The sequence below is a fragment of the Lygodium microphyllum genome, chromosome 19 (genome assembly GCF_053477565.2).
Source record: "Lygodium microphyllum isolate KBCC chromosome 19, Lygodium_microphyllum_v1.1.10, whole genome shotgun sequence".
Taxonomy (NCBI): Eukaryota; Viridiplantae; Streptophyta; class Polypodiopsida; order Schizaeales; family Lygodiaceae; genus Lygodium; species Lygodium microphyllum.
In genome coordinates, this window is record NC_141153.1 from 35,343,502 (window position 1) to 35,371,285 (window position 27,784).

Below are 27,784 nucleotides of genomic sequence, written 5' to 3' on the forward strand. Positions count from 1 at the left end.
ACTACTCTTACTGAATGGTTTATGTGCAATCCCATTCATCCAAAGGCTAGAATTGTTTGTTATCAAGGCTTTCTAGTGTACTGGGTATGGAATGAACGACATAAAATGTGGACAAAGAGGAAGAGTGGGAATACATGTGGTTAGATATCTTTTGTGGCGCCTACTTGCGGTGAGCTTTACTATTTGCAGATGCTTTTAACAGAGTGTCAGGGGTGTACTTCTTTTGAAGATTTGCATACTGTTGATAATGCGATCTATGATACATTTAGGGATGCTTGCATTGTAAGGGGTATGTTGGGGAGTGATGATGAATATGCTATGTGCTTGGAAAAAGTTGCCTCTGTGCAAACTAGTGCTCAACTTTGTACTTTTTTGTATAGATTGCAACAACAACATGTGCATGCATCTTCTAGCATTCTATAGCATGAGGTATCTAAGATGGCTTTATTACATCTCCAATACCTTTTATGCCATATAAGCCAAAGACTCTTTGATTTTGATGGGTTGCCAAAACCTCATCAACCAAACTCTCAACTGCATGCTAATCCCTTTTGTAAGATGAATATACATACAATACATCAAAACAACGTAGGGTTTCTGAATCTATAGAGGCAATGTTGAATGAGGGACAAAGAATTGTATTTAGTTCATAGTTATGGATGCTGTTGATGTAAATATTGGAGACATATTCTTTTTGGATGGCCTCAGTGGGTTTGGAAAGACTTTTCTGTATAAGCATTTCCTTGCAAAGGTGGCAGTGATGGTTGTATAGCATTGGCGACATCATCGTGGCATTGCTGCGCCTTGCTTCTATTAGGTGGTCATATAGCTCACACAATTTAAAATCCCAATAGAATTAAATAATCGGTCTACCTGTAACATTCATGTTCAAAGTGACCTTACTCAGTTGTTGAGATAGTTAAGTCTTATTTTGTGGAATGAGGCTCTTATGACCCATCGATATGTCTTAAAAGTAGTTGATAGAACTTTGAGAGATGTTATGAGTTATGATAAGCCATTTGGTGGAAATGTTGTTTTATTTGGAAGGGATTTTAGGTAGGTATTATCACTTGTGGTAAAGGAAATATGTGAGGATATTGTTAATGCTGGATTGTGTTACTATGATTTGTGGCATTATGCGAGGGTGTTAAGACTATTTGGAAATATGAGAGTGTTAACAACTGGTAATGTAATGGACAATGGGTTCATTTGTTGGATTCAAGGAATAGGGGATGGAGTGGGGATTGCCAAAAATTGTGATAAGTTGCATGTTCCACTTGGCATGGTGTTAAAAGGACACTATCGAAACCTTGATTGGTAGTGTTGACGTGTCCAATATGGGCGACTATACAATGTATTTCAATGAGGAGGTTATACTTGCATCACGAAATATTGAGGTAGCTACTTTTAATGATCATACATTGCAATTGATGCTAGGGGAGATTAGACAATATTATAATACAGATTTGATTACAGAGACATATGACTCATTTTTGTACTTTGTTGAGTATTTAAATACATTAAAACTTGAAGGCAGATTTTCCCCTCATTTATTAGTTGCTAAAGATAAATACACTTATTATTTTTCTTAGAAACCTAAACCCAAGAAGGGGTATGTGTAATGGTACATGATTGATATATAGGGCTTTCAATAGAGAAGTGATAGATAATGCGATAATAATGGGGGCAAATATAGGTGAATGAGTTGTTATTCTTTAGATTACTTTTATTTCCAATGCTACATAATTGCTTTACTATGAAATGGAGGCAGTTTCCCATCCAATTGGCATTTACTATGACAATCACCAAGTCGAAGTGATAGACTCTATCCATTGTTGGGCTTTATCTATAAGCATTAGTATTTACACATGGTCAGTTGTATGCTGCATTTTCAAGGGTAAAATCATTGCATGGTGTGAAAGTCTTGTTGGGTGAAAGGGATGGGATTATGACCATAAACATTGTATATAAGGATGTGATTCAGAAGGTGTAGTGATATGCATTACTTTTTCTGCAGAGATGTACTTATTGATAATCATGTAGGTCACTGGTTCAACATATATGTGAATTGCTCTTTATGCCATATTTGGTTAGCATATACTCTTTTAAAAGTGAATTATTTTTTATATTTCACTATTTATTTGACTTTTGCAAATACCTACCCTAGAGTGATGCTATTATCCGATTTTTGACTATCAAAAGGAGCTATAATGCACATTGCATGCATTATCGAGTGATGATATCATAAGAAGGATGCTTGCATGAGTTGTTAAGCGTTTACATGGTGATGTTAATATTGACATCAAGCTCCCAATTTTTATTGAAGTTGTACATTGTAGATGCATGCAATGTTTTGGGTGCATATGTACGAGGTTGACCACAAGAAGAGGTTTCAACACTCTTATACTAATAAGATATTGAGACATTGATTTAAGTATGGGTTCAAGGATTTGGGTTATTTTGGGACACTGTATCAACATCAGTTAGTACCTATTGAATGGTTTGCAAATGTTTGACTAGGTATTATTATTTTTGGAATGAAATGGTCTTTATTAGTTGTTTCAATATTATGATTTTGTTCAAATCCAAGTTCTAGAAAAAGACGGAAGACTATCGCATTCCCCATGTGGTTACAACCAAAACTGTGAGATCAACCCTTGCTTTGCCTTTGCATGTTTTGCTCGAGGATAAAGTTTTTGTTAATGATTCCTCGAAGAAGAGGAAGCTTTGTTTGTATTAGATGTCTTGGAGACATTGTCTTTTTTTTTGGTATCGATCATTTATTTGCGGTACTTGGAAACAATCGGGCATGTGTGGATGGAAAACAAGATGTCTTAAACTTGGCCTTCGTGGCTTGCTAATGGAAAGTAGAATGTCTTATACCTTCCCTTCATAGCATAATCAATGGAAAGATGCCAAAGATACTGGTGTCAGGCTCTACTTCACTTATGAACGTCCTACTTGGAGATAAAAACGATTCCTCCAAAAAGGAGACAACTTCGTTTTGATTAGGTTTCTTAGAGAAAGTCTTTTTGTAGTGCTTGGACTTTGTTTCAATTACGATCCATTTCAGTATAACATCATTGTCTATCATGCAAAGAAAGCATGTGATTCCTTACATTCATGTAAATGTGAAAGTTTGTAAGTATGGTGCATAGAAGAGGTTGTATGTATATTTGCATTCTGTGTTGTAAATTTTAGAAACTACTTTTAGTTTTAAGTTTGATGTGAGAGAGAGAGAGAGAGAGAGAGAGAGAGAGAGAGAGAGAGAGAGAGAGAGAGAGAGAGAGAGAGAGAGAGAGAGAGAGAGAGAGAGAGAGAGAGAGAGAGAGAGAGAGAGAGAGAGAGAGAGAGAGAGAGAGAGAGAGAGAGAGAATCGTTCTAAATATTATATACAAAGCAAGCACGTGTTTTCTTATGGTTGTGTATAGATGAGATTGTATGCTTATCTAGTATTCTTTATTTTATAGAGAGAACAACTTACAAAGAGAGAGGGAAAAGTTGAGCAAAGCGCACGACCGGTGGCTAAGCGTGCATGAAATGCTAGCCTTTGTTATTTGGATTGAACAAATGAATACAAAAAAAAAAGGTTCATGGCCCGTAATATGTATGATCCTAATCTTTGCTATTTGGATCGAACAAATGAATACCCAAAAAAGAAGATAGCTAGGGGTTCCTAAAGGATTCATGTCTTCCCTTCAGACAAATGAATACCAAACTAAAAGATAGGTAGGGGTTCCTCAGGGACTCATGTCTTACTTTGATTGTGGTGAAGCGTGCACGAAATGCTAGTCTTTGTTATTTGGATCGAACAAATGAATACAAAAGAAAAAGGCTCATGGCACGTAATATATAGGATCCTAATCTTTGTTATTTGGATCGAACAAATGAATACCCAAAAAAGAAGATAGCTAGGGGTTCCTAAAGTATTCATGTCTTCCCTTCAGACAAATGAATACCAAACAAAAAGATGGCTAGGGGTTCCTAAGGGACGCATGTCTTACTTTGATTGAGACTCGCCACAATCAAAGTCTCAAGGGGTTCCTAAGGGACGGATGTCTTACTTTGATTGTGGCGAGTCTTGAGACTCATAGCGAGTTATGTACCTCGTCTCCAAAAATGCAAATTAACTAATTGATATCTACACAAGTAGGAAGGTACTATGGCGTCAATCACATGAGCTAGGGTCTCTTGGGACGGGCAAACATAACGATAGCTAGGGGTTCCTAAGGGACTCATGTCTTACCTTCGATTGTGGCGAGTCTTGAAACTCGAAGCGAGTATCGTCTCCAAAAATGCGAATTAACTGATTGATATCTGCACAAGTAGGAAGGTTCTATGGCGTCTGTCACATGAGCTAGGGTCTCTTGGGACGGGCTCTTCTGCGACTTTGGTCTGCAAACGACTGCTAACAGTGACGATACAGGGAGGAATGCTGTCGCAGCCGAGAGGTCTGTGAATCACAGGCAAGCAGAAGCATGGCTTCGTCGCCATCCGAGAGGAGGGGAATCCCGGCAGCTCCGTTTGTCCACGATGTGCAGACCTACTTGTCTCAGTCTGGACTAGATCCGAACGCGGCCCTCACTAGCCTTCAAGAGAGGTATTCTTGTGCTTTTGCTTTTTTCCCCTGCAGCGTAATGCCTGAAACGATAAAGAAAGATCAGAACGAAAGACAGAGACGAATGTTTGCGAGAAAAGAAAGAATAGCATTATGAGTTTGGCTTTTCTCCTTTCCATGACTTTGAAACGTAGAATGGCTGCATAGACCTGGCCGCTGTTACACTGGCTCTCAAGTGGTAGTATGCAAACGTAAATGGATCACAATCCCTGACGCTGTTAACATGATATCAGCAGGAAAGGCCCTTGGTATGACAAGTTGCACGTATACTGACAAATATGCCTGTTGACTAAACTGACCATAGCCTTTGGACCTTTAGATCAGATGTCCCATGGACTCGGAATTGCAGTGTAGAGTATATATACATCCATATTATTTGGTACTTGGGTCTACCAATGCTAACTGCAGTTAGAATCCTTTAGAACAGGCATACATCTGTTGTAGGAATACAAAGCTTACTTGTAGAGCTTTCAAAGCTTGCCATGACAATTGACTAAGCCCATTTCAGTCCACTTTCTCTTGAACATCAAGCTGACCGACAACACCTTTCAAATTCTGAAACAGATCCATCAAAATTATCTCAAAGATGTGTTCTGCACTGGGAGATAGTCAAAGGTAAGGATCTTGTATCGGACAAGGTTGATCTTAAAGGTTTTTGCAAGTCTTAGTCACAAGTGACAAGGGATGGTAACAATGATGGGGATAGGGATATGACAAGGGAGAACTAGAAGCAAGGGATGGGGATGACATCTCAATTTTAAAGAAAGCTTTCAAATTGTGAATGTAGATTATTATACCATTAAAAACTTGTGTATATATGCATGTTTGTCCATGTCCACACTGTCATACTATTGTGTGATAGCAGTGAGTACATGTATGCATGTTTGTTTGATATGGGCTGTTTGAGATCAAAATTTTGGCTTGGGTATATATGCGTATGCATGTGTAGGGAGAAGGAAAAATGGTACGTTGAAATAATTGAAAAACTCAATTGAAGACAAGCTGTTTACAAAAAGAATAAAAAATAACATATATTTAAAAAATAGTTCCTATTACGTTCCAAACAAGGGGATGATATAAGGGATGCCACTCTTTTTTGAGACATGTCCTCTCTATTTTTTGCTCTAGATATGTTATTTTTGTATTTCAAAGTTCTTGTTGTTATATCCTTGGATAATTGAATGTTGATAAAAAATTGATAATGTCCAAATTGCATCCGAAATGTAGTTTTCGAGACATCCTTTGAAGCTACCTATATTTGATAGTAATTGGATTTAAGATCGATTTTCGTGAAATATTTTCTATTATAAAGTTGATCTATAAGGACATCCATTCTAGGCAATGGATATTTATTCTTGATGGTTATCTTATTGAGACTTTTATAATTGATATAGAAGCGCATCATATCATCCTTCTTTTTAGTGAGAAGGATAGGAGTATTCCATGGAGATGTACTCGGCTCAAAAAGACTCTTAGCTAGGAAATCGTAAAGTTGCTTTGCTATCTCGTTCTTCTTTTCAGGCTAAAACCTATAAGGTTACTGAGAGATTGGATGACCATTGGGTAATACCTTGATTCTATGATCTAAGGTACTATGAGATGACGAGAGTTTGTCAAGTAGTTTAGATAAAAAGACATTAGTATGTCCATGCAAAATTAGATCTAAACACTTATTTATGTTTGAATTTACATTAAAATCAATAATATTATTAAAAGATATTAAAGTATATTACAAATTGAATAATTAAAATTTTTAATGAAATAATTATAAGTAATAATATTTGAATAAGAAAAACATTAATTAAATTTTAATATTGAAATTATCTGTACATTATTTTCTATGATTTCAGAGGATAAATAAGTCTCGATCACAGGGAAACGAACATTAAGTTTTAAAAACAATACATCAGTTTTGTAGTTAATGTATAAACATAAATATCTAAAAAAAAACCATGATATGTTAAAAATGACATTGATATGGTCAAGGCTCATAAGTTGAAAGTCCTTAAGTTAATGATACTATTGGATCGAAAGATCCAAACTTGGTACCATTCGATCCCGACAATCTACAATAGGGCCATTTGCATAACAGACATGATAAACTTGATTAGTAGGTTCGTATGGATTCGTAGTTTCTGCATCAACTAAAAAGAAAGAACATAGTGAGTTAAGCCTATATGAAACAAAACAATAACTTCTTGGCCATTTATATGTCTAGTGATTTATAGAAGATTATACGGGCCGAATGCAGTTTTATTAATGGAACAACCATTGCAATTATCTATATTAACAAAATAATATTTTGAAAAAAAATCCAAAGAAATACTTGGAGCTTCAATAGCGTTCATTGAAGTCTTAAAAGTAGACTTGCCTTTTTATTTTGGGATCACTCTTGATCATTGCAAAAGTGGCCTATTTGATGGCAGATAAAGCAATGACCCTTTGAGTAACCCTCGCTATCAGTGACCTAGTGTTTACATCTTTTTTTTACGCAACTCGAAAGACTGTTGATGAGTTGTTGTTAGGGTAGAGAATTTCTTTGACTTAAAGATAGAGGTAAGTTGATGAGAATCCCCTGTTGATTGGTTGTTTCTACTCGGAGTCAAAGTATTATCAAAACTTTTTGCATACTTGTAGATATCATTGAGAGCAAGTGTAATGGATTGCAAAGTATCTCATTTTAGTAGTGCGGTGGTAATCTGAAAAAGATATTATATATAGAGAAACACTTGAGGATTACCTAAGGCTTTTGTTTTATGTAACAAATCGTTAACTTCTTATAAATATGTATCCAAGCTTTTCTTTCCTATATCTAGCTCAAATAATTTATAGAAGTTTTCAATTTAATCAGTTATGAAACACTTTTGAAAACCGATTTGGCTTGGCTCTGTCTTTTCTTGCGATATGGTTTTTATACACGTCGAGCATCATTTAACTAATATAAATAAAAGTATGTTGCACATTTGGCTAGCTATAAATTGATGTTCATCTTATCATCTCTCTTTTTTTTCCCTTTAAAGGGATTAGGTTGGAATTGAAGAGACAATAACTACTAGCGATAAATCTCCATCAGAGATGATGGAAGAAGATGCATCATGATATTGTCTATGTATGTGTTTGGATTCATTGGGAGAAGTTAGATGGCCATCTTTCATGGGTTGAAACTTGAGATTTAGTACAAATGGGTACATCGAAAGAAGAGACTCCATGAGAAGCCTTGATGGTAAAAGAGAAAAAGTAGATTCGGAGAAGGTAAGAAGATTGAGATCTAGAGTTTATGGTGTTTTAATTTCAGAGAGAGGTCAATGTAGATAATACTATGACTATAATGAGAGTGTGTTAAATGTAGATTTGTTTAGTTAATTTTTTTGTTGGGTATGCAAGGGGAGGCAACTCTTTTGAAAACCAAAGGTTTTAATAGAAGGATCATTGTAACCAAACTTTCTTCTTGGACAGGGTGGTAAATCCTTGATTACAACTTAATTATAGCAGCAAACAATAAATGCAAATCTGAAAATATAAATTTACCTACTGATCTTGGACAATGTACATTCGATTGGCCCCAAAATTGGCCCCCTTTTGGTATTTTTTTAGCTTTATTGAAGAAAATGTTGATTTTGTCATGAAGACATGTATTTTAAAAATCTCACTTAATATGTGGATTATTTTTTAATCACATGGTTAAGTAAATGTTGCACATGTGAGGTGTAATTGGTGTTAGAGTAAATTTACGACCTCGGAACCCGAGAAAATCACAAGATGTCAAAGACAAAAGCTGCTATAAGTTGTGCCCCACAGGTATTTGGTGGTATCTGATGCCAGTTGTTGATCTAGGTCATTCATTTGGCCATAAGTGTCAGTTGGTGACACTAGAAAAGTGGCGTTTAATGGTACCTAACACCAATCTGATGGTCAAAGATGGCGCAGAGACAATCCCGCTCGTCCTCTGGGCATGGGATATACTTGGTCAAGGGCCCATAGGACTTCTTGACCTCGGCGTTACCCTTGAGTACAACAGAGATGGCATCTAAGTCGACCGCACATGGAAGTTGCCTAGCCAATTTAATTATTGGCTAGCCAAATGGATTTTCAGGGCACTAAAATAATTATTAGATTAATTTTTAGTATTTAAAGACTAAAAATTAATATTTAATTATGAATAATATTGGAAAAACCATTTGGGAAGGTTGCTACTTGTCAAAAATGCCCATGTAAGATTGAAAAACGTCTTTAGAGGTTGGAGAGAGGCATTTTTAGTGATTAAGCTTGCAAGAGAGAGGGAGAAGATGTTGCTGGTTTGATTTGCAGGCATTGGAGGACTTTTGAGGCAAGCAGGGGTAGGAGAAGACCAATCAACATCAAGTGACAGCATTTACAGTCTGTTGAGACAGGGCAGCAACAGTAAATGATTGTTTTTCTTCAGTTCTTTGTATCTACAAGCTGTTGTGGCAGGGCAACAATTGCATTTGACTGATTTTCAGTCATTCTTCGCAATAAAACTCTGAATTTTCTCTCTACAACTCTCTCTCTCATCTCCCAGCCATTTCATAGCCTTGCTTCAAAGTTCTCAGGATTTGGACCCTTGGAGGCTGAGAAATTACAAGGCTCTAACGTTTCTAGTGTCACCTTCAGCCCTGAAAAATCCAAGTCTTGGAGCTTTCAATTTCTGACATGCTTCCCAAGTTGCTACTAAACCCTAATTTTTGCATGATCTTTGACTATTAGATCGGTGTTAGGTATCATTAAACGTCACTTCTCTAGTGTCACCAACTGACATTTATGGCTAAATGAATGACTTGGCCAACAACTGGCACCAGATACCACCAAGTACTTGTGTGACATAACTTATAGCAACTTTTGCCTTTGACATCTTGTGATTTTCTCAGGTCTCGGGCTTGTAAATTTACTCTAATCCCAATTACACCTCACATGTGCAACATTTACTTAACCATGTGATTAAAAATTAATCCACATGTTAAGTGAGGTTTCAAAAATACATATCCTCATGACAGGTCATAAGAAAAAAAGGAGAAGAAAAAAAAAATAAGGCTTCTTACCTTTCTTTCATATGTGAACTTCGATGATTAGAGTATTTGCAAGAAAATTTTGAAGAAGTATCGTGATGCGTTGGGTATTGAACATCCAAGTACATAGTAAGACTATAGTTGAGACTTATATGCGTGAGTGCCAACAGTGTCAGCTTAATAAAGCTGAATGGCATAGATAGACAAGGATGTTACATTCTTTACAAAATTCGCGATAGAAAGTGAAGTAGTATTTATGTAGATTTTGTAGTGGAATTACCTTGTATGAATTGAGATTATGACGCAATTTGGGTTATGATTGACTGATTTACAAAAATGGCTAGATTCATTGTTACAAAGATGATCGCCGGAGGCCATGAGTTTGCTAGTGTTATGTTATTGGACATTTGGATGGGCGCCAATATCATTGGTCATGGTGGTTAGGAAAAGTGGCTTAGTGCGAATACAATAAGGGCACTTTGGGGTTAGGGCAGTCGAGTCCTATTTATAGGACTCATGGCCCTATTGTGCACATTCATTGTGTGATCACCACTCTTGGGCTCTTGGTCCATTGGTCGATGCATTTATATATTAGGAGGATGTGGGCTGGTGGTATGGAACGCTAACTCTTGGGATGTGTTCATGACTCCGGGTATCGTTAGCTCCTAGGCTCGAGGGAGAGCCTATTTGGCTCTCTGATTGGGAGGTGAGTTTGATGTCCAGTCCCTTTTATGGTGAGTTTGGCTTGTGTCATGTCTCTTGTGCTGGTTGGATCCTAGGGGGACGCTATATTGGTATCAGAGTATCAATATGCAATTTGATGCAAGATCCGATGACGTACACAAAATCACTTTTGCTCATGGAACCATAACGGTTCATACCTGACAGATGCGGCTTCATCTCGTTAAGGGTGGTATGGGGCATTGCTAATAGGAGAGGCCTACACAAGGGGCATGTGTTGCAGGTGGTATGTACAAAAGTAAGGTATGTTTTTTGTTTTATACTCGTGCTTGGGTTTTGTGTTGGAGTGATTCTTGTGTGGAAGAGTTTTTGGTTTTTCTTTGGGGAGTTGCCACTCTAGGGCTATAGCAAACCATTGTTGGAAACAGAAATCTTGTAATCTGAATGAGCATTATAAAATTTTCATTGATAGTAATTTGGATAATTTAATATTTAATGCTAGTATTAACATTAATTTTAATGTTAGTATAAGATCGAATGTCATGGTGATTTTAATATTCAATGTTTATGTTAATGCTACCATTAATTTTAATGTTCACGTTATTATTAATATTAATACTAACATTATTGTCAATGTTGGTTTTGAATGTCGGGGTGAGAGAAACATTGAGAATGGTTGTGGAGAGAGATAATGGAAAAGTTAGAGAGAGAGACCATTTCGTCTCATCCAGGAGAGAGAAAAATTAATGATTGATTGAAATTCAATCACGTGCTTGTGATAAGTAAGAAAGAGATAATAAGAATGATGAATTGCTATGGGGCAGTCGTGGAAGGAAAAAAGGTGATGGACTGCTGTGGGGTAGGGAATAAAGTGAGAGAGAGAGTGGTGGATTATTGATATCTCAATAAACAGATTGATGTTCACTATGGCCATTGCTATCATGAGGATGTAAAATTTATTGCTTTGCTTAGCATTTGATTAAAAATTATTCAAGTGTGCTAATGTGATTTGTACATGTGAGATGCAAGTTAATTATTTCACAGTGTGGGATCCAAGACCTTGAGATATCAGTTTATACTAAAGGAAAAGTTGTAAGAAGTTATGCCTGACAGGTACTAGGTGGTACTCGGTGTTAGATTTAGGCCTAGACAAATTTATCGGCCACCAATGTTAGTGGTGTTATTAGAGACTAGGTATTAATTAATTAATTAATGCCAATCTAAGGGTCAATGATTGCTTAGGGATACTTGGAAGACAAATTGACTTAGCTAATTTAATTATTGGTTGGTGGAACTATTTTTTTGGGCACTAAAATAATTATTAAATGAGTTTTTAAAAATAATGTTTTGAAAATTAATTTAATAAGTTGGATAATGTTGGAAGATGGGATTAGAAGGCTATCACTTGGCAAAATTTGCCTATGCAAGTGGGAAAAACGTTTTTAGGCTAGAAGAAATAGAAAGAGGGTGATTCCAGCCATTGTGAGAGAGGAGGCTATTAGAGAGCAAGGAGATATTGTTAATGTGATTTGTGGACACCGGGGGGACTATTCCTACAGCATATGACAATAGTTTGGAGCTGTCCAAGAGTAGCAATACAAGGTTCTTTTGGTGTTTTATACATGGAGGGTGGGCTATTGATAGTCAATTCATGGCTGAATTTTTCTTAAGTCACATCAATCTTGCCTTTGTTAAAAGGTGGAATCGTTATGTTTTTATTTCTTTGTTATTTTAGAATGATTCACCTTTCAAATCAAAAATAACTTACTTACACTCTTTTTTGTTATTCTCTTCAAAGTTGCTTCCTCGTAAGTTCCACCTACCAAAAAAAAAGAAAAAGAGATGATTCGATACTTCATTAAATGCATACTGTTTTCGCTTCTTTTGCTCTTCTCTCTCGCATTCCTTGAACTCTAAATTTTCATTTTTTTCGCTCTCTTTCAAAACCTCTCTTGTCAATACCATATCTTCTCATAGTGTATCTCCATTTGATATGCATGCTTCTATTGAAATTCAGCACATGGAGGGTGCTCATTTGACCAATCTGAACACATGTATGAGTAGCATCTCGAAGGCTCTTTTTTAATCCACAGGAGATTTGTCCATTGTGGCAATCTTTCAAGCTCAAGTTAGAGAAATGCAACACCAATTGATTAAGCTCTACACTTCATTTTTCATTTGTACCCATAGCCATGAGAATGTTAGCCTCTTCAATTCCAACTTGATCACTTAAAGGGGATAAGAAGGAATGTGATGAGATGGACATGGATTTATGGTTGACCAAATGGACGGTATATTTTGATTTGTATCAGTTTGATGACGTGCATATCAGGCAGATACAACTGATGTTACAGGGGAAGGCATACGCTTGGTGGACGGGCTTACTTCCTAAGTTGGTGACTTCGAGCTGATTTTGAATCCTTTTTTTGAAAACGTTTCGTGATTGATGATCGGATTGAAAATTATTTGAGTTTGATATGAGGAAGAAGAGCTTGGATGCGTACTTGTAAGAATTTGAAGATGTATTGCATAAAACAAAGGCCTTGGATGATCTTTAAGTGCCACTCTATATGCAATGCCGTTTGGATTGTTGTCGGACTATGAGAATGAGGTGTTCCGCAATCCTCTTCATTTGCTTGAGAACATCTACAAGTATGCAAAAAATTTAGATAACACTTTGGTTGCGAATAGGGGCAGCTAGTTGACTGGGGTTTTGCATCGAGTTGTTGCAACCTTTAAGTCAAAGGAGTCATTTATCCTGGTAGCAACTCGTCAGCCGACTTCGGAGTTGCATAAGAAAAAGGATTGCAAGTGTAAGGTCACTTGCAAAAGCGAGGATCGCTCGAAGGGCCATTGTTTCACTTGCCAGCAGACAGATTATTTTGCGGTAATCACGAGGGTCTCCAAAACACAAAGGCGAAGTCTGCTTCCAAGACTTCGAAAAATACTCTTGAGGCTCTAGGTATTTCTTTTGAAATTTGATTCAAAGAATGTTTTGTTAATTCTAGCGATAAGAATAGTAGTTCCATTAGTAAAATTGTTTTTGGCTTGTGTGATTTTCTAAAAGTCATTGGGTGTATAAATGACCAAGAGGTTATAGTTTTATTTGATAATGGTTTTACTCGTAATTTTATTTCTTTTCGCTTGATGCAGAGTCTGTAACCCACACAGTATGTGCTAACTGAGTTTATTATGCTCGAAATGCAGAGGGTCCTACAGTGGATCATTGGGATTAGGTGGTATCAGACTTAGTTCTTTTGATGCAATAGTATCATCAAATCATGGATTTTTGACATATGAGCCTTAACCATGTTGATGTCATTCTTTTTATGCCATGGTTATTTGAAAATATTTCTTTTTGATATTAATTATAAAAATCATGTACTTTTTTTAAAGCTTGATGGTCGTTTCTATATAATCGAGGGTTATTTATCCTTCGGGACCATAGAAAATAATGTACATATGATTTTAACAATGGAGTTTATTCAATGTTTTCTTGATCGAAGTATTACTACTTATCTTTCTTTTGTTGAAAAAGTTTGATCGATTGATTATCAATATAATTCAATTTCTTTTAATAATAATAATTTTAATATGAATTCAAACATAAGTGGGTATTTGGATTTGATATTATATGGGCATATTGGTATCTTTTTGTCCGAGCTATCTGCTAACAGTTTTCCACCGTTTCACGGGACCTTAGATCATAGGATTGAAACCTTGCCGTGTAGTCATTGCATCTCTCGGCAACCTTATAGGTTTAGCCTGAAAGAGGAGAACGAGATAGCCAAGCAACTTTAAGACTATTTGACTAAGGGTTATATTGAGTTGGGTAAATCCCTATGGGATGTGCCTGTCCTTCTTGCCAAAAAGAAGGATGATACAATGTGCTTCTATGTTGATTACAAAGGTCTCAATAAGGTGACCATTAAAAATAAATATTTGTTGCTGAAGATGGATGTGTTAAGTCTATCTATTTTAGTCATGTTAGTTTGTCATCTCTTGGATGTGAGCTCCTATCAAAGTTAGGCGGAGGTATAGGAGCTTTGGCAGTTTTAGTGTGCATTCCTCCACATTTCTTTAGTTTGTACACAGTTTAGTGTGCCTTTTTAATACATTTTCTGCATTTTTCAGCATATCACTATTTGTCAGTCTAGGCATTTGGCATTTTTAAAGGGTTTTTTGCCATGTCAATATGCATGCAACTACATTAAATGCAATCACTCGGCTACTTTTTGCCACATAGATATGATAGTAAGATTCAACATCTTTTTACTATTTATAACAAATTTTAGTCGAGGTAATATTCATTGGTCTTCTATAGGTTATGTATCCTCCGACTTCGACACTCTTGGTCTTCAGTGTTGCCACTTCATCAACTTGATCTAGTGCCCTTGTTGAGGCTGTGGATTGCGTGCAAGGATTGATCAATCCTTCCTTTGTATTTAACATTTATTTTTAGTCAGTGCGGAATTTTTCATTCTTCTTCTTGCAGTCTCTCTTTTCCCTTCTCATCGTGTTCATGTTTTTTCTTGAGTTGTGCACTCACATGGTGAGCTAGATCCTTTCTTTTTATGAGCTTACAGGATTTTGTCCTAGTGCATGTTTGCAGATTAAAGACTGTTGTGAAGGTATGGAAGAAACTTGCACCTCTTTACAATAAGATGTTTGCTCACCGTATATCCCTTGAGAAGAAACTTTGGATGCTTAATGTCGATGATTCTCCTTCCATGAAGGACCAGATAAACAAATTGGAGGACATGGAAGATGAGCTTGTATCTCTTAGACGGACTTTATCTTCTGAGGACATGGCCATGATTCTATCGATTTAGTTGCCATCTCCAAAGTTTGATGTATTCTACACTAGTTTTCTTACTTTGAGGACTTAAGATACGCTTCTTGGGAGGATCTTGCCTCGCTAGTCTTAGAGCATGATGAGAGGTTCAGAGATATAGGTACCCATGGATCCAACTAGTCTTGGAAGCCCTATCCTAAGAAATAGAAGGATAAGAAGGATGATTCCAAGGAGTCTAAGAAAAATCCCAAGTGTACCCGTTGTGGTAAGGACACTCATCTCGAGAAGTGTTGGGAGAAGTATTTCCATTTGAAGCCCAAGGTGGGGTTCAAGGATTTCAAAGGCCACATCGACCACCATTCAGTTTGTCTTCATATACTTGTTTGAGGTGGAGAATACTGCTCTTCCTCTTCTTTTTCTTCTTCTTCGAAGCCTTGGCTGATGGATAGTGAGGCTGCTTCCCACATGACTTACCACCAGGATTGACTTTAGGATGAGATCTAGAGGAGATCCATCAACATTGGTGACAACTTTTTAGTTTTCGTGCGTGGAGTGGAGACCATTCTCTTATTGTCCAATTGACATTTTTCTTCAGCCAAAGTCCTCTATGTACCAATTTGGACTTTAACCTTTTGTTTGTTTACGATCTTACACAGCTAGGCACTAGAGTCATCTTTTCCCAAGATGCAGTCACAGTGGAGGATGCATCTTCAAGAGTTGCTCTATGGATAGGTACACAGAAGGGTGAACTTTACACACTCGTAGCCCTTGCTGCATGGTCTTCCCTTGAGCTTGGATTGCTTTGGCATGCTCGTTATGGGCACTTATTTCTTCATGCTGTTTGTCGGGATTTCGGAAGAAGATGGTGAAGGGACTTCTAGATTTCGCTCATGTTTACACTCTTTGCTCTAGCTGCTTGAGGGGCAAGGAGTACGAGTAGCCTCATCCACAAGTTGCTACTCGGAGGGCTTCTATACGGCTTGAGTTGGTGGACACTAACCTTTAGGGACCTATGGGCATGGCCTCCCTTAGGATGTCCTAGTACCTTATGTTGCTTATTGACGACTTTAGTCATTATGTATAGCCCTATTTCTTGGAGTACAAGAATGATATGCACTCCCACTTATGCAAATGGAAGGCGTTTGTGGAAAAGCGAGTCTCTTTTAAAGTTCAAGGTGTCCAAGTAAATCATGGCGATGAGTTTTGTTCTAACCTATTTTCTAAGTTTTGAAGGGACCACGGTTTTCGGGTAGAGTATTCCCATTCGAACACACAACTAGATTCATTACAATAATAGCACCTGAAAGTATCCTTATTACCACTAGTAAAGTTCTCCACCACCAACGATGTTGGAGCACAAGAGTCTTCCTGTCATGAGGGCATGTATTTTTGAAACTTTACTTAACATGTGAATTAATTTTTAATCACATGGCTAAGTAAATGTTGCACATTGAGGTGTAATTAGGGCTAGAGTAAATTTATGAGCTTTGGACCTAAGGAAATCACGGGGTGTCAAAGGCAAAAGTTGCTATAAGTTATGTCGCTTAGGTACTTGGTGGTATTTGGTGCCAGTTGTTGGCTAGGTCATTCATTTGGTGACACTAGAGAAGTGACATTTAATGGTACCAAATGCTAATCTGATGGTCAAAGATGACACAGAGACACTCGGAAATGGAAGTTGCCCAGCCAATTGAATTATTGGTCAGCTAGATTATTTTTTTGGGCATCAAAATAATTATTAGATTATATTTTAGTATTCAAAGATTGAAAATTAATTTTTAATTATGGATAATACTGAAAAAACCATTCAAAAAGGTACCACTTGTCAAAAATGCCCATGTAAGACTGAAAAACGTCTTTAGAAGCTAGAGAGAGGCATTTTTAGTGGATTCAGCCTACAAGAGAGAGGGAGGAGATGTTGCTGGTTTGATTTGCAGCCATTGGAGGGCCTTCTAAGGTAGCCAAGGGTAGGAGAAGACCAGTCAACAGCAGGTGACAGCATCTATAGGCTGTTGAGATAGGGCAGCAGCAATAAATGACTTATTTTCTTCAGTTCTTTGTGAAGAAAGTCCGAATTTTCTCTCTTTAGCATTCTCTCTCATTTCCTAGCTTTTCTACAGCCTTGCTCTGAAGGTTACAGCATTGAGATCACCCGAGGCTGAGAAATTTCAGATTTCTCTATTGTAAACCATAATATGGAACATAAATTAGGGTTTAGCAAAAGCCTTGGGAAGTGTGTTAAAAAATTGGAAGCTCCAAGACTTGGATTTAACGGGGCTGAAGTTGTTTTCAGTCAAATTCAAGTGGAGGGTGTGACGAGATGCTCTAAACACAAAAACACAATGCCAATCATATGACAAAGCACAAACTAATAACACAGAACACAATTAGGATTAGGGTAATCATAGAGGATGAACACAAAAAATAATGAAGTGAATGATTTGAAACTAGCCTTCCACCTCGGATAGGGTGGTAAGTCCTTGATTACAACTTAATTACAGCAGGAAACAATAAATGCAAATCTGAAAATACAAATTTACCTATTGATCTTGGACAATGCACACCCGATTGGCCCCAAAATTGGCGCCCCTTCCGGTATTTCTTTAGCTTTATTGAAGAAAAAGTTGATTTACAATGGGATTCTCCCAATCCCTTTTGGTATTTCAACTCCCCTTGTTGTCCAAAGTGACCAGTAAATCTTCAATCTATTTTGCTCCTTGATTCGGGTACTCAATTGGCCTTCACCCATTTCATAGGCGATGGGCCCCAAATTCAATGGTTGGCTAGTCCTCCACCCAAATCCAGCTGAAATTTACCTTCAGTCTTGCAGAGAAATTTGCAATTTCTCGGCCTCCAAGGATCCAAATGCTGAGATCTTCGGAGCAAGGCTGTGAAATGGCTGGGAGATGAGAGGGAAAGCTGTAGAGAGAGAAAATTCAAAGTGTTGTCGCGAAGAATGACTGAAGAAAATGAGTCATTTATTGCTGTTGCCCTGCCTTAACAGCTTGTAGATGCTGTCTCTTGCTGTTGATTGGTCTTCTTTTGCCCTTGGTTGCTTGAGAAGGTTCTCCAATGGCTGCAAATCAAAGCAACAGCCTCTCCTTTCTCTCTCTTGCAGGCTGAATTTATAAAAATGCTTCTCTCCAGCCTCTCAAGACGTTTTTCAGTCCTACATGGGCATTTTTGACAAGTAGTAGCCTTCCCAAATGGTTTTTCCAACATTTTTCATAATTAAATATTAATTTTTAGTCTTTAAATACTGAAAATTAATCTAATAATTATTTCAGTGTCCTGAAAAATAATATGACTAGCCAATAATTAAATTGGCTAGGCAACTTTCATTCTCGAGTGTCTCTGTGTCATCTTTGACCATCAGATTGGCATTAGGTACCATTAAACACCACTTCTCTAGTGTCACCAATTGACACTTATGGCCAAATGGATGATCTAGGCCAACAACTGGCACTAGATACCACCAAGTACTTGTGCCGCATAACTTATAGCAACTTTTGCCTTTGACATCCTGTGATTTCTTTGGGTCCTGGCCTCGTAAATTTACTTTAACCCCAGTTGCACCTCACATGTGCAACATTTACTTAAACATGTGATTAAGAATTAATCCACATGTTAAGTGAGGTTTCAAAAATACATGTCCTCATGACATGATTACTGAATATGCAATGCTCATGTAGCAAACACAATATGTAGAGAGTGACTAGTGTCAGCCAAGGGTAGGATGAGACTAGTGAACAGCAGGTGACAGCATCTACAGGCTGTTGAGATAGGGCAGTAGCAATAAATGACTTATTTTCTTCAATTCTTCGCGAAGAAAGTCTAAATTTTCTCTCTCTTCTGCATTCTCTCTCATTTCCTAGCCTTTCTACAGCCTTGCTGTGAAGGTTATAGTATTGAGATCACATGAGGCTGAGAAATTTCAGATTTCTCTATTGTAAACCATAATATGCAACTGAAATTAGGGTTTAGCAGAAGCCTTGGAAAGAGTGCCAAAAAAATTGGAAGCTCCAAGACTTTGATTTAACAAGGTTGAAGTTGTTTTCAATCAAATCCAAGTGGAGGGTGTGACGAGATGCTCTAAACACAAAAACACAATGCCAATCATATGACAAAGTACAAACTAATAACACAGAACACAATTAGGGTTAGGGTAACTCAGAGAGGATGAACACAAAAAATAATGAAGTGAATGATTACTGAATACATAATGCTCATGCAGCAAACACTATGTAGAGAGTGACTAGTGTATCACAAACTCTTGTATCTCGAGGGTAATGAGCTGGAGAGTGTGTCGTACTCTGAACAGATCTCGAAATGCACTAAGGTAGTCTCAAGATATCGAACACCAGCAAACGCAGCAATGTAAGTGCTAGATCTGATGTAGATGGCAGAGAGGAGAGAGAATATGCAGTAAACACAGAATAAGAAGAGAGAAAACAGCAAAATGCAGCCTGTAAGGGCTGAGTGACAGTTGGAGGAGAGAGAAAACTCTCAAATGCAGCTAGTAGAGGCTGGGCGATAGCCTGCAGAGTGAGGCGACAGTTCCAACAGCAAAACATAGACAGATTGGTGATGCGACAGGTTGGTGACAGCAGGGAAAACAAGCAATAGCAGTTACATGGCTCAGATCAACACCAAACAGTGGATGGAAGGCTGGAAACAAGCACCAGACTACTTTAGACAGCAATGGCCAGCTTGGATCGTGATGTCCTTTGCATTCAGGGTGTGAACCTAATATCTGCATAAATGAGGATGAGAAGAGTGGAGGGTAGATTGCCTATTTATAGAAAGTTTGGGAGCCCCCACTTAACTCTCTTGAACCGTGTCCCATTTTAGGGTTTTAAGTAAATAAGCCTAAAATAGATATAAAATAGCTTGTTTTGGGGCTGTTTAAGTGGCTAATAACATTTCTTAGCTCAACAGAAGAACGAGAAAATCAATGAATTTGGGGCATTTTCCATCTTCATCAAAGTAGATGAAGGCCAATTGACTGCCCGAATCAAGGGGCAAATTAGATTGAAGACTTGCTGGTCATTTTGGACAGCAAGGGGAGTTGGAATCTGAAAGGGGTTTGGAGAATCCCATTGTACATCAACTCCTTCTTCAGTTAAGTTAAAGAAATATCGAAAGGGGTGCTAGTTTTGGGCCAACAGGGTGTCCATTGTCCAAGATTGTAAGTCAATTTGCATATCTCAGTTTTGTAAAAAATGTTGTTGCTGTAACCAAGTTGTAATCAGGGAATTACCACCCATCCATGAAAGGAAGGCTGGTTTCATGGTTCCATTGCCAGGATACCACTCAATTGCTTGATTTGGTGGGCTCGAGGCACTTGATTGCAAGCCAAAGCTTTGTGCTAGTGCTGATTTTTACTCTCAGTTGAGAAATTACCGCAATATGTCTTCATACAGTGAGATGGACTCAAGCAGTGATGACACCTCTTAGTATGAACGCTCGCTCACATGGGAATGAAGAAAATGCAATGCGTGACCTTGGACAAGGCTCAACCCATGGACAACAAGTGGAAAATGTTGTTGTTAAGGAAGATGCATTGCCTTTAGGGCATAAGGAGGCTGATGACCAGCAAAGTGAAGAGGAATTTGATGACCCATTCAAGAATTAGATGAGGACAGCAGCAAATCTCTTTGCTGAATTGGCAAAGGATTCTCAATTTACCCGATTTTTGAATGCTCCGAAGAAGGACAACAAAGACAAGAAGAAGGAGACGTCTTCTATTCCTTTGGGATAGCAAGGTATACTACAGATAGTGCCAAACCCTTCATTTGAAGCTCCCAAAGATGCTAATGAAACAAAATAATTGGTACCTACAGGGCAAGGAATGCAAATGCAAGGTCTTCACGGAAGTGCCAATCCAATGGATTTTGGATAGTATGGCATGCATGCTATGATGGGTCAACCTGGATATTTTGGTGGAAGCATAATTTTTCATGCTATGGTTGGACAAGGACCGCATATGGGAATGTATGACACAAATACCTATGGTATGTAGCAACCAGTAAATTCAGCAAATGCACCCTTTTTGCAGCAACTAGTGTATGACAACTTGATACCCAAAGGGGCAACAAAAGACTATGATGAGGGTGGAAAAGCAATGAAGTTTGAGTCCTTAAGTAATGTACAAGATAGGTTAAAAGCTTTGACTTTCATTTAGGAGTTTGATGGAGCCTATTCTGGGGGGAACTTCACGCAAGATTCGAAAGGCAGCCACTTTCTTAAAAGGGAATGCATTAGAGTGGTGGTCCACTCTTTTGATGCAAGGTAGAGCATTGTCAATGTGGGTACAATTCAAGCAAATGTTTGCATCAAATTAGTTGACAAGTATCTTTGAGGTGGACATCATGACAACTTGGAATAAGCTAGATACTAAGGAATGTAAGAATTTGGAGCAATATAATAAGAAGTTTTTGGGATGTATTGTTGCCTTGTGCTTCTAATCGCCATGTGCCCCTTCACGAGCAAGTGAAAAAATATGTTTGTGGGCTGTCCAAAGGAATTAGGGATTTTTGCATTAAATCCACTGTGTCTAGCATGTCTCAGCTCATAGAGACTGTTGCTACAGTCGATGCTTTGCTACGTTGGAAGGTAGCGTGTGTAAAGAAATATCCTAACACAGAAACATAAACAGAAACCGTACGACAAAGCACAGACTGATAAAATAACACAATTAGGGTTAGGGTAACTTAGAGACAATGAACACAGTGAATAAATGAAGTGATATAACTATTGAATAATATGATGCTCATGCAGCAAACACCCTATGCAGTGAATGAATACTGAACCTCGAACTCCTGTATCTCAAGGATCATGGTAGGGGTAATGAGCTGGAGAGTGTGTTGTACTCCGAACAGATCCCGAATCGCAACAAGGAAGCCTTCGGATGTCGAACACCAGTAAACGCAGCAGTGAGAAGTTGGATGTAATGCAGACAACAGTGAGGAGAGAGAAAGACTAAAAACACAGGCAGCAGGTGAAAGAAAGACAAAACGCAAGCAGGACAGCCTGCAGGAGAGAGAGAGTAAAATCGTAGGCATGACAACTTGCAGGAGAGAGAAAGACTAAAAACGCAGGTTGTTAGGGTAACTCAGAGACAATGAACATAGTGAATAAATGAAGTGATATAACTACTGAATAATACGATGCTCATGTAGTAAATACCCTATGCAGTGAATGAATACTGAACCTTGAACTCCTGTATCTCAAGGATTAGGGCAAGGGTAATGAGTTGGAGAGTGTCATACTCCGAACAGATCCCAAATCATAGCAAGGCAGTCTTCGGATGTTGAATACCAGCAAACGCAACAGTGAGAAGCTGGATTTGATGCAAACAACAGTGAGGAGAGAGAAAGACGAAAAACACAGGCAGCAAGTGAGAGAGAGACTAAAAACGCAAGCATGACAGCCTGTAGGAGAGAGAGAGATGAAAAACGTAGGCATGATAGCTTGCAGTAGAGAGAAAGACTAAAAACGCAGGCAACAAAACTGTGATGACATGGCAGATTGTACGGCATCAGGTCCGCACAGGAACATCAGGTGCTTGATTGGAATGAGCTTCAAACAACGTGAAGAGGGTTGGAAATCAGGCGCCAACTGATGGAGACAACAATGGATAGCTTCGGCTGAGATATCCTCCACGAACGGGGTGTGGGTAGCAAGTTGAAACTCCTGAAATGTGCAAAAACGAGATTGAACAAGAGTGGAGAGCTGGCTGCTTATTTATAGAAAATTAGGGTTCTAGATCCTCTCTCACTTAACTAGTGGATTCCCGCCCTGAAGCAATAAGAGCGGAATAAAAAGTACCGAATCGTGGCGGCAATTGGGATAGTAAAGTGATCGCCATGTCTTTGGAGGAAATAGGCTTCCCCGGAGTTTGAACCTACATCTGAAGTTGTCGAAGCGTGTTGATGTGTTCCCGAAGAGAAGAAGACTTATTCACGGACAAAGTCCACATCTGCACCTCCAAAGAAGCCCTCTTCATCAGGGTCATATGGTTGTACATCTGGTCGAGTTCCAGCCATATCTTATGAGCCACCGTCAATTGCTCGATGTGAGCTATCACGGCTGTGGTGCAAAATAGAAATAGAAAAGATCGAATCTTGGCATTCAGTTTGTTAATCTCCTCCATCACCAGTTCCGCCAAATCATAAGACTCTAAACTGGCCAACATCATCACCCGCCAGATGCGGTAATTGTCACCATCAAGCTTTTGATCCATTGGAAGAGCCAGTAGGACAGGCACCTTCCTGTCCATGATCGCCTGGAACTCCAAATCAGTCTCTGTAGACATGTTAACCTGCAATACCTGCACAAACACAAAAGCAGCCCCCTCTGACTGTGAAAACGCAGCCTTCTAGGACTGATTCCTCCGATGCTCAAACCATCTTCACTCGCCGGAGGTGATGAAAAGGTAAAATCTGCAATGGAAAGCCTTAAATGCAGCCTTCCTCCCCTTCGAACAACAATAACTTGCAGCAAATTCACTGATTAGATTCCTTTCTTGCACACCCATGCTCGCTTCAGCCTTGATCCGATGCGCAGCCCTCCCACTTGCCCTCGAAACTTGTGTCGCGACAAAATCTCCTCTTCAGATAGGTTCAGCCCTCAGTTAGTCCATCTTCACCACTCTGATACCATGTCAGAGTGCAGCGATGCGGAAGCGTAGGACAAAGACACAGAGAGAGTGAACACACAGAGAGAGAGAGAGAGAGAGAGAGAGAGAGAGAGAGAGAGAGAGAGTGATACCATGTCAGAGTGCAGCGATGCGGAAGCGTAGGACAAAGACACAGAGAGAGTGAACACAGAGAGAGAGAGAGAGAGAGAGAGAGAGAGAGAGAGAGAGAGAGAGAGAGAGAGAGAGAAGTTATGAAAAAAAAAAGAGAGAGAGAGAGAAAAGGAGATAGTGTAAACACATAAAATCTGCGGTGTAATATGCTGTATAAGAGTGCAGAAATACACAAAGGGGTAGAGGAAATTATCTGCGTGTCTCTCCGACTTGATGACCTCGATCTCCGTCAGCCCGAGCACAGTCTGTCTCAGCCAACAGATCTCAAGATCAGAATCTGAATAATGAATAATGAAGTGTGCCACAAACTGGCTATAAATAGCCGAAAAATAGAAAATAATTGCAGCAAGTCGGCCGACTGCAGTAAATACTGTCCGACTGCAGCAACCTGTCCGTCTGCAGCTGCTGACGTGGCACTGATATCCAATCTGTCCAGGAAATGACTGGCTAATAGGATTCTAGGGGGACATTATAGCTAGTCTCTTTGCCGAACATCTTTGTAGACTTTTGCCCAATGAAATAGGGATCCTAAGTTCACTAGCCATTTTTGGCAGTTGTTCATGTTGTCCTCAAGAGCATCGTGAAATTGATAGATAGATTGAAAACACAAATCAAAGCGTGAAGGATATGTTGTATGCATGTGTCTCCCATCAACAATCTGATTTACGAGCCTTATCTTTCTTAGATTGAGTTTGCTTATAATAGTGCTAAGGATTTGGCATTGGTTAGAGCCTGTTTATACTTATGGATGGTTATGAGCGGAAACTATTGATTGCCATTGAGCCCAAGGAAGTGAAAATATAGTTCGTGGTCAACTTTCTAGACGATATAGCATTGGTCATATTGGCTCTCGTATCGGGGGGGCAAGCCACTCCGAAGGTATTGCTGCGTCTATCTCTCTCCTCCTCAACAGCATTTGGGCATGATGATGAATTGTCCTCATAAGTCATGAGTCCTATTGTATTTTGTCATTTTAAGTCCTTTTGTGAGCATTGAGTGATAGCATGGGCTATGGCAGATGCCCTCTTGTATATTTTTGGAGTACTCAATAGAACATGTTACATGACTCTAGTTTCAACTCTTATATGGCCTTGCAATTCTTTTCTAGATCAACTCATGAAACTTTGTGCATTGTGTGATCTATCTTTAAGTTGCACATTATATAGTAAATGAATGTATGAAATAACATATTTTGCTCATAAAATTTTTTGTACGTTCCATACCATACATATTCAAGTACTGAACATATTGTACTAAACATATGAAACTGCCCTGAAATGGACACTTGTCAAATCTTGAATGCTATGTCAAAAATGCACTTAATCAGATCTTGATTGATCACAGTATGAAAATGCGCTTTATATACATTTCACATTGCAAGCAGCTGCTATATTTGGATTGAATTGGTAACAGTCAATAGATAATATTTGAGTAGAGAATGGTTACTTGACTGCAGGCTTCAACAATACAAGCTTGCAGAAATGAAGCTTCTTGCTCAGAAAAGGGATCTTCAGGTTTGCAGATTGTTGTAGCTTTTAAAGGTTGACTACATGTGTATACAGAAGGGTTGATGATTTAGGCATCTGTGTTTCAGAACAAAATTCCGGATATAAAGAAATGCCTAGCAATCGTGGAGGCTCTGATGGCAAAGCAAGGGACTGGCGAGGTTTTTATCTTCTGTCCCATCCTCACTTATAGAAACTTTCTTCTTATTCATGGGTACTGATCGATGTCTTGGAGATTGTCTTAAATGCCAAGGTTTACTTACATGATTGCATGCAAAAGCACAGAATAATAGTTATTTGGCAGAAAAGTGTTTATGGGCAATTCTTAGCTCACTAGCAGCTTTCCAGTGATGTGGAAGTAGCCTTTTCATGCTGATGATTGACCTGCGGAGAGGGAAACTTTTTTAAATATATGCCAGATGGCTAGGAATTTTGATCATGTGATCAGACACGGACAGCTTGCATGCATCAGGAAAAGTTGGGGCATCTTTGGATGTTCTTATTTCAATTTAGAATCATGAGCATTCTGCATGACGGTGTCAAACCAGGATTCCAAAGGTTATGTTACAGTTGTTGGGCCATACAAAAGTCAGGCTAAATCTGGCAAAAGACTGATTGTTGTCCATGCTATACTGGAAGAATTGACTCCTTTGAGACTTTTGGGTCAGCTTGATCAAGTAGCTTTGACACTTAGTCTAGGAGCAAAGGTTGAAGTGTTCCTAAAAAGGAACAGTTCCCAAAGGGGTGCATATAACTGTGTGTTCCTTGAACGTGGAAAATTTTTGTTTGGAAACTTACAGCTTGATCAAAGAGCTTTGATATTGCAGAGGACTTCGTCTAGAATCAAAGATTGAAGCATCCTGAAATAGGGACAGTATGCTCGATATGGGAGATGTAGTGAAACATCCAGGGAGAAGTGGAGCATGTTAAGGGTTTTGAGAGCTGATGTCAATGCTCAGCTGCAAAATGCAAAAATCTGGTTTCTATTCGTTGTTGAGAAAAAATGCTCCTTAAGAGAGGAAAGAGCAATCTGCCACCAATTCAGACTGCTGCTCATTGAGCTCTTTTATGTCTGTCTTGTAATTAGAAGTATGCTCTGTAGTCCTGGTTAGAAGTAGGATACAAGACAGGAATTTGCTATTAGTGTTGTTCTAAAGTTGCTTAATCAAGTTTTACTTCCCTACCGCAGGACATGATAGTGGATTTTGAACTTGCTGAAGGTCTCTTCTCTCAAGCTCGTATTGGGGAGACTCAATCTGTATGCTTATGGCTGGGGGCAAATGTGATGCTTGAATACCCCTGTGATGAGGTTGGTTGATCGAAGCAGCTCTCTATTGTTGCAGGTTTAATGGACTGTTGAAGCAACTGCCATATCTGGATGACACATTGTTTGGTGTCTTTGCAGGCTGAAGCTTTGCTGAAAAAAAATTTAGAAAATGCAAGTGTGAGTTTACAAGTGATTATTGAGGACTTGCAATTTTTGAGAGATCAAGTCACGATCACAGAGGTAAGTGTGCATGGTGTGTTGCTTCCACCGGGTTTCTGTTGTTTGACATTAATAAAATCTTGCTTGAAGGTTACCATTGCGAGAGTATACAATTGGGATGTACATCAACGAAGAAAAAGACGACAAGCTGGTGAGGCAGCATCATAAAACTGTGCTACAATATGTTTGATTGATGCAGCGAAGCTCATGTCAAAGCTCATCAGGGCATAGTTGTTCCTGTAGCATTATATCCTGTTTACTATCAGGATACTTGTTCCAATACCAGCATATATCTTGTTTGATGTAACCTGCAACTCTCAAAGGCTTGAGGTTTTTTCAAAGGGTTTGAGCTCCCAATGATCAGCAACAGTGAAGAGGATTACTTTCTGAGGAGTATGCATGACTTGAGCTGTGCAACAGCCATGAAATGAAGCTTATGCAACTTTGATTTTTGTAGTTTGAAAACTTTGCATTTTTCCTTAGCAAATATAGGTTTTTGATACGGACGATGGGATCAAGTCACATTTAGGATTCTGGTGGCCAGTATACATCTCAGCTTACAGCGAACTAATGAACATTATCATTAAGAGAGACATTCAATATCGTCTCTGAAATGATTTGACTTGGTTTTGGCCATGGAGCTCACATTTTTCAGAATCGAGCATTATCATGCTACATTTTTGAAGGTGTTATGCTTAGATCCACGTTTAATCTATGCTTATATATAAAAATGTGTTCTCTTTTTTAAGGAATGGAGTGAGCTCTTCTCAATGAATGGAATTCACATGCCCTTGCCTTGTGTGCATGCAGTGCTCTTGTGTGGCTTTTGAAGTCGCATCACTCTGTTCTTGCAAGAATCCAAT

The 27,784-nt window shown here is 38.6% G+C and overlaps 1 protein-coding gene across 1 annotated transcript; it reads left to right on the forward strand.

The window, feature by feature from the left end:
• Positions 1–4,264: 4,264 nt before the first annotated feature.
• On the forward strand, positions 4,265–27,669 carry PFD3 (prefoldin 3). Its single transcript, XM_087699878.1, has 6 exons — positions 4,265–4,600; positions 25,387–25,444; positions 25,525–25,596; positions 26,625–26,744; positions 26,841–26,942; positions 27,012–27,669. Exons 1-6 carry the CDS (start codon positions 4,479–4,481, stop codon positions 27,087–27,089), a joined length of 552 nt encoding a protein of 183 aa, XP_087556004.1. The 5' UTR covers positions 4,265–4,478; the 3' UTR covers positions 27,090–27,669.
• The last annotated feature ends 115 nt before the right edge of the window (positions 27,670–27,784 follow it).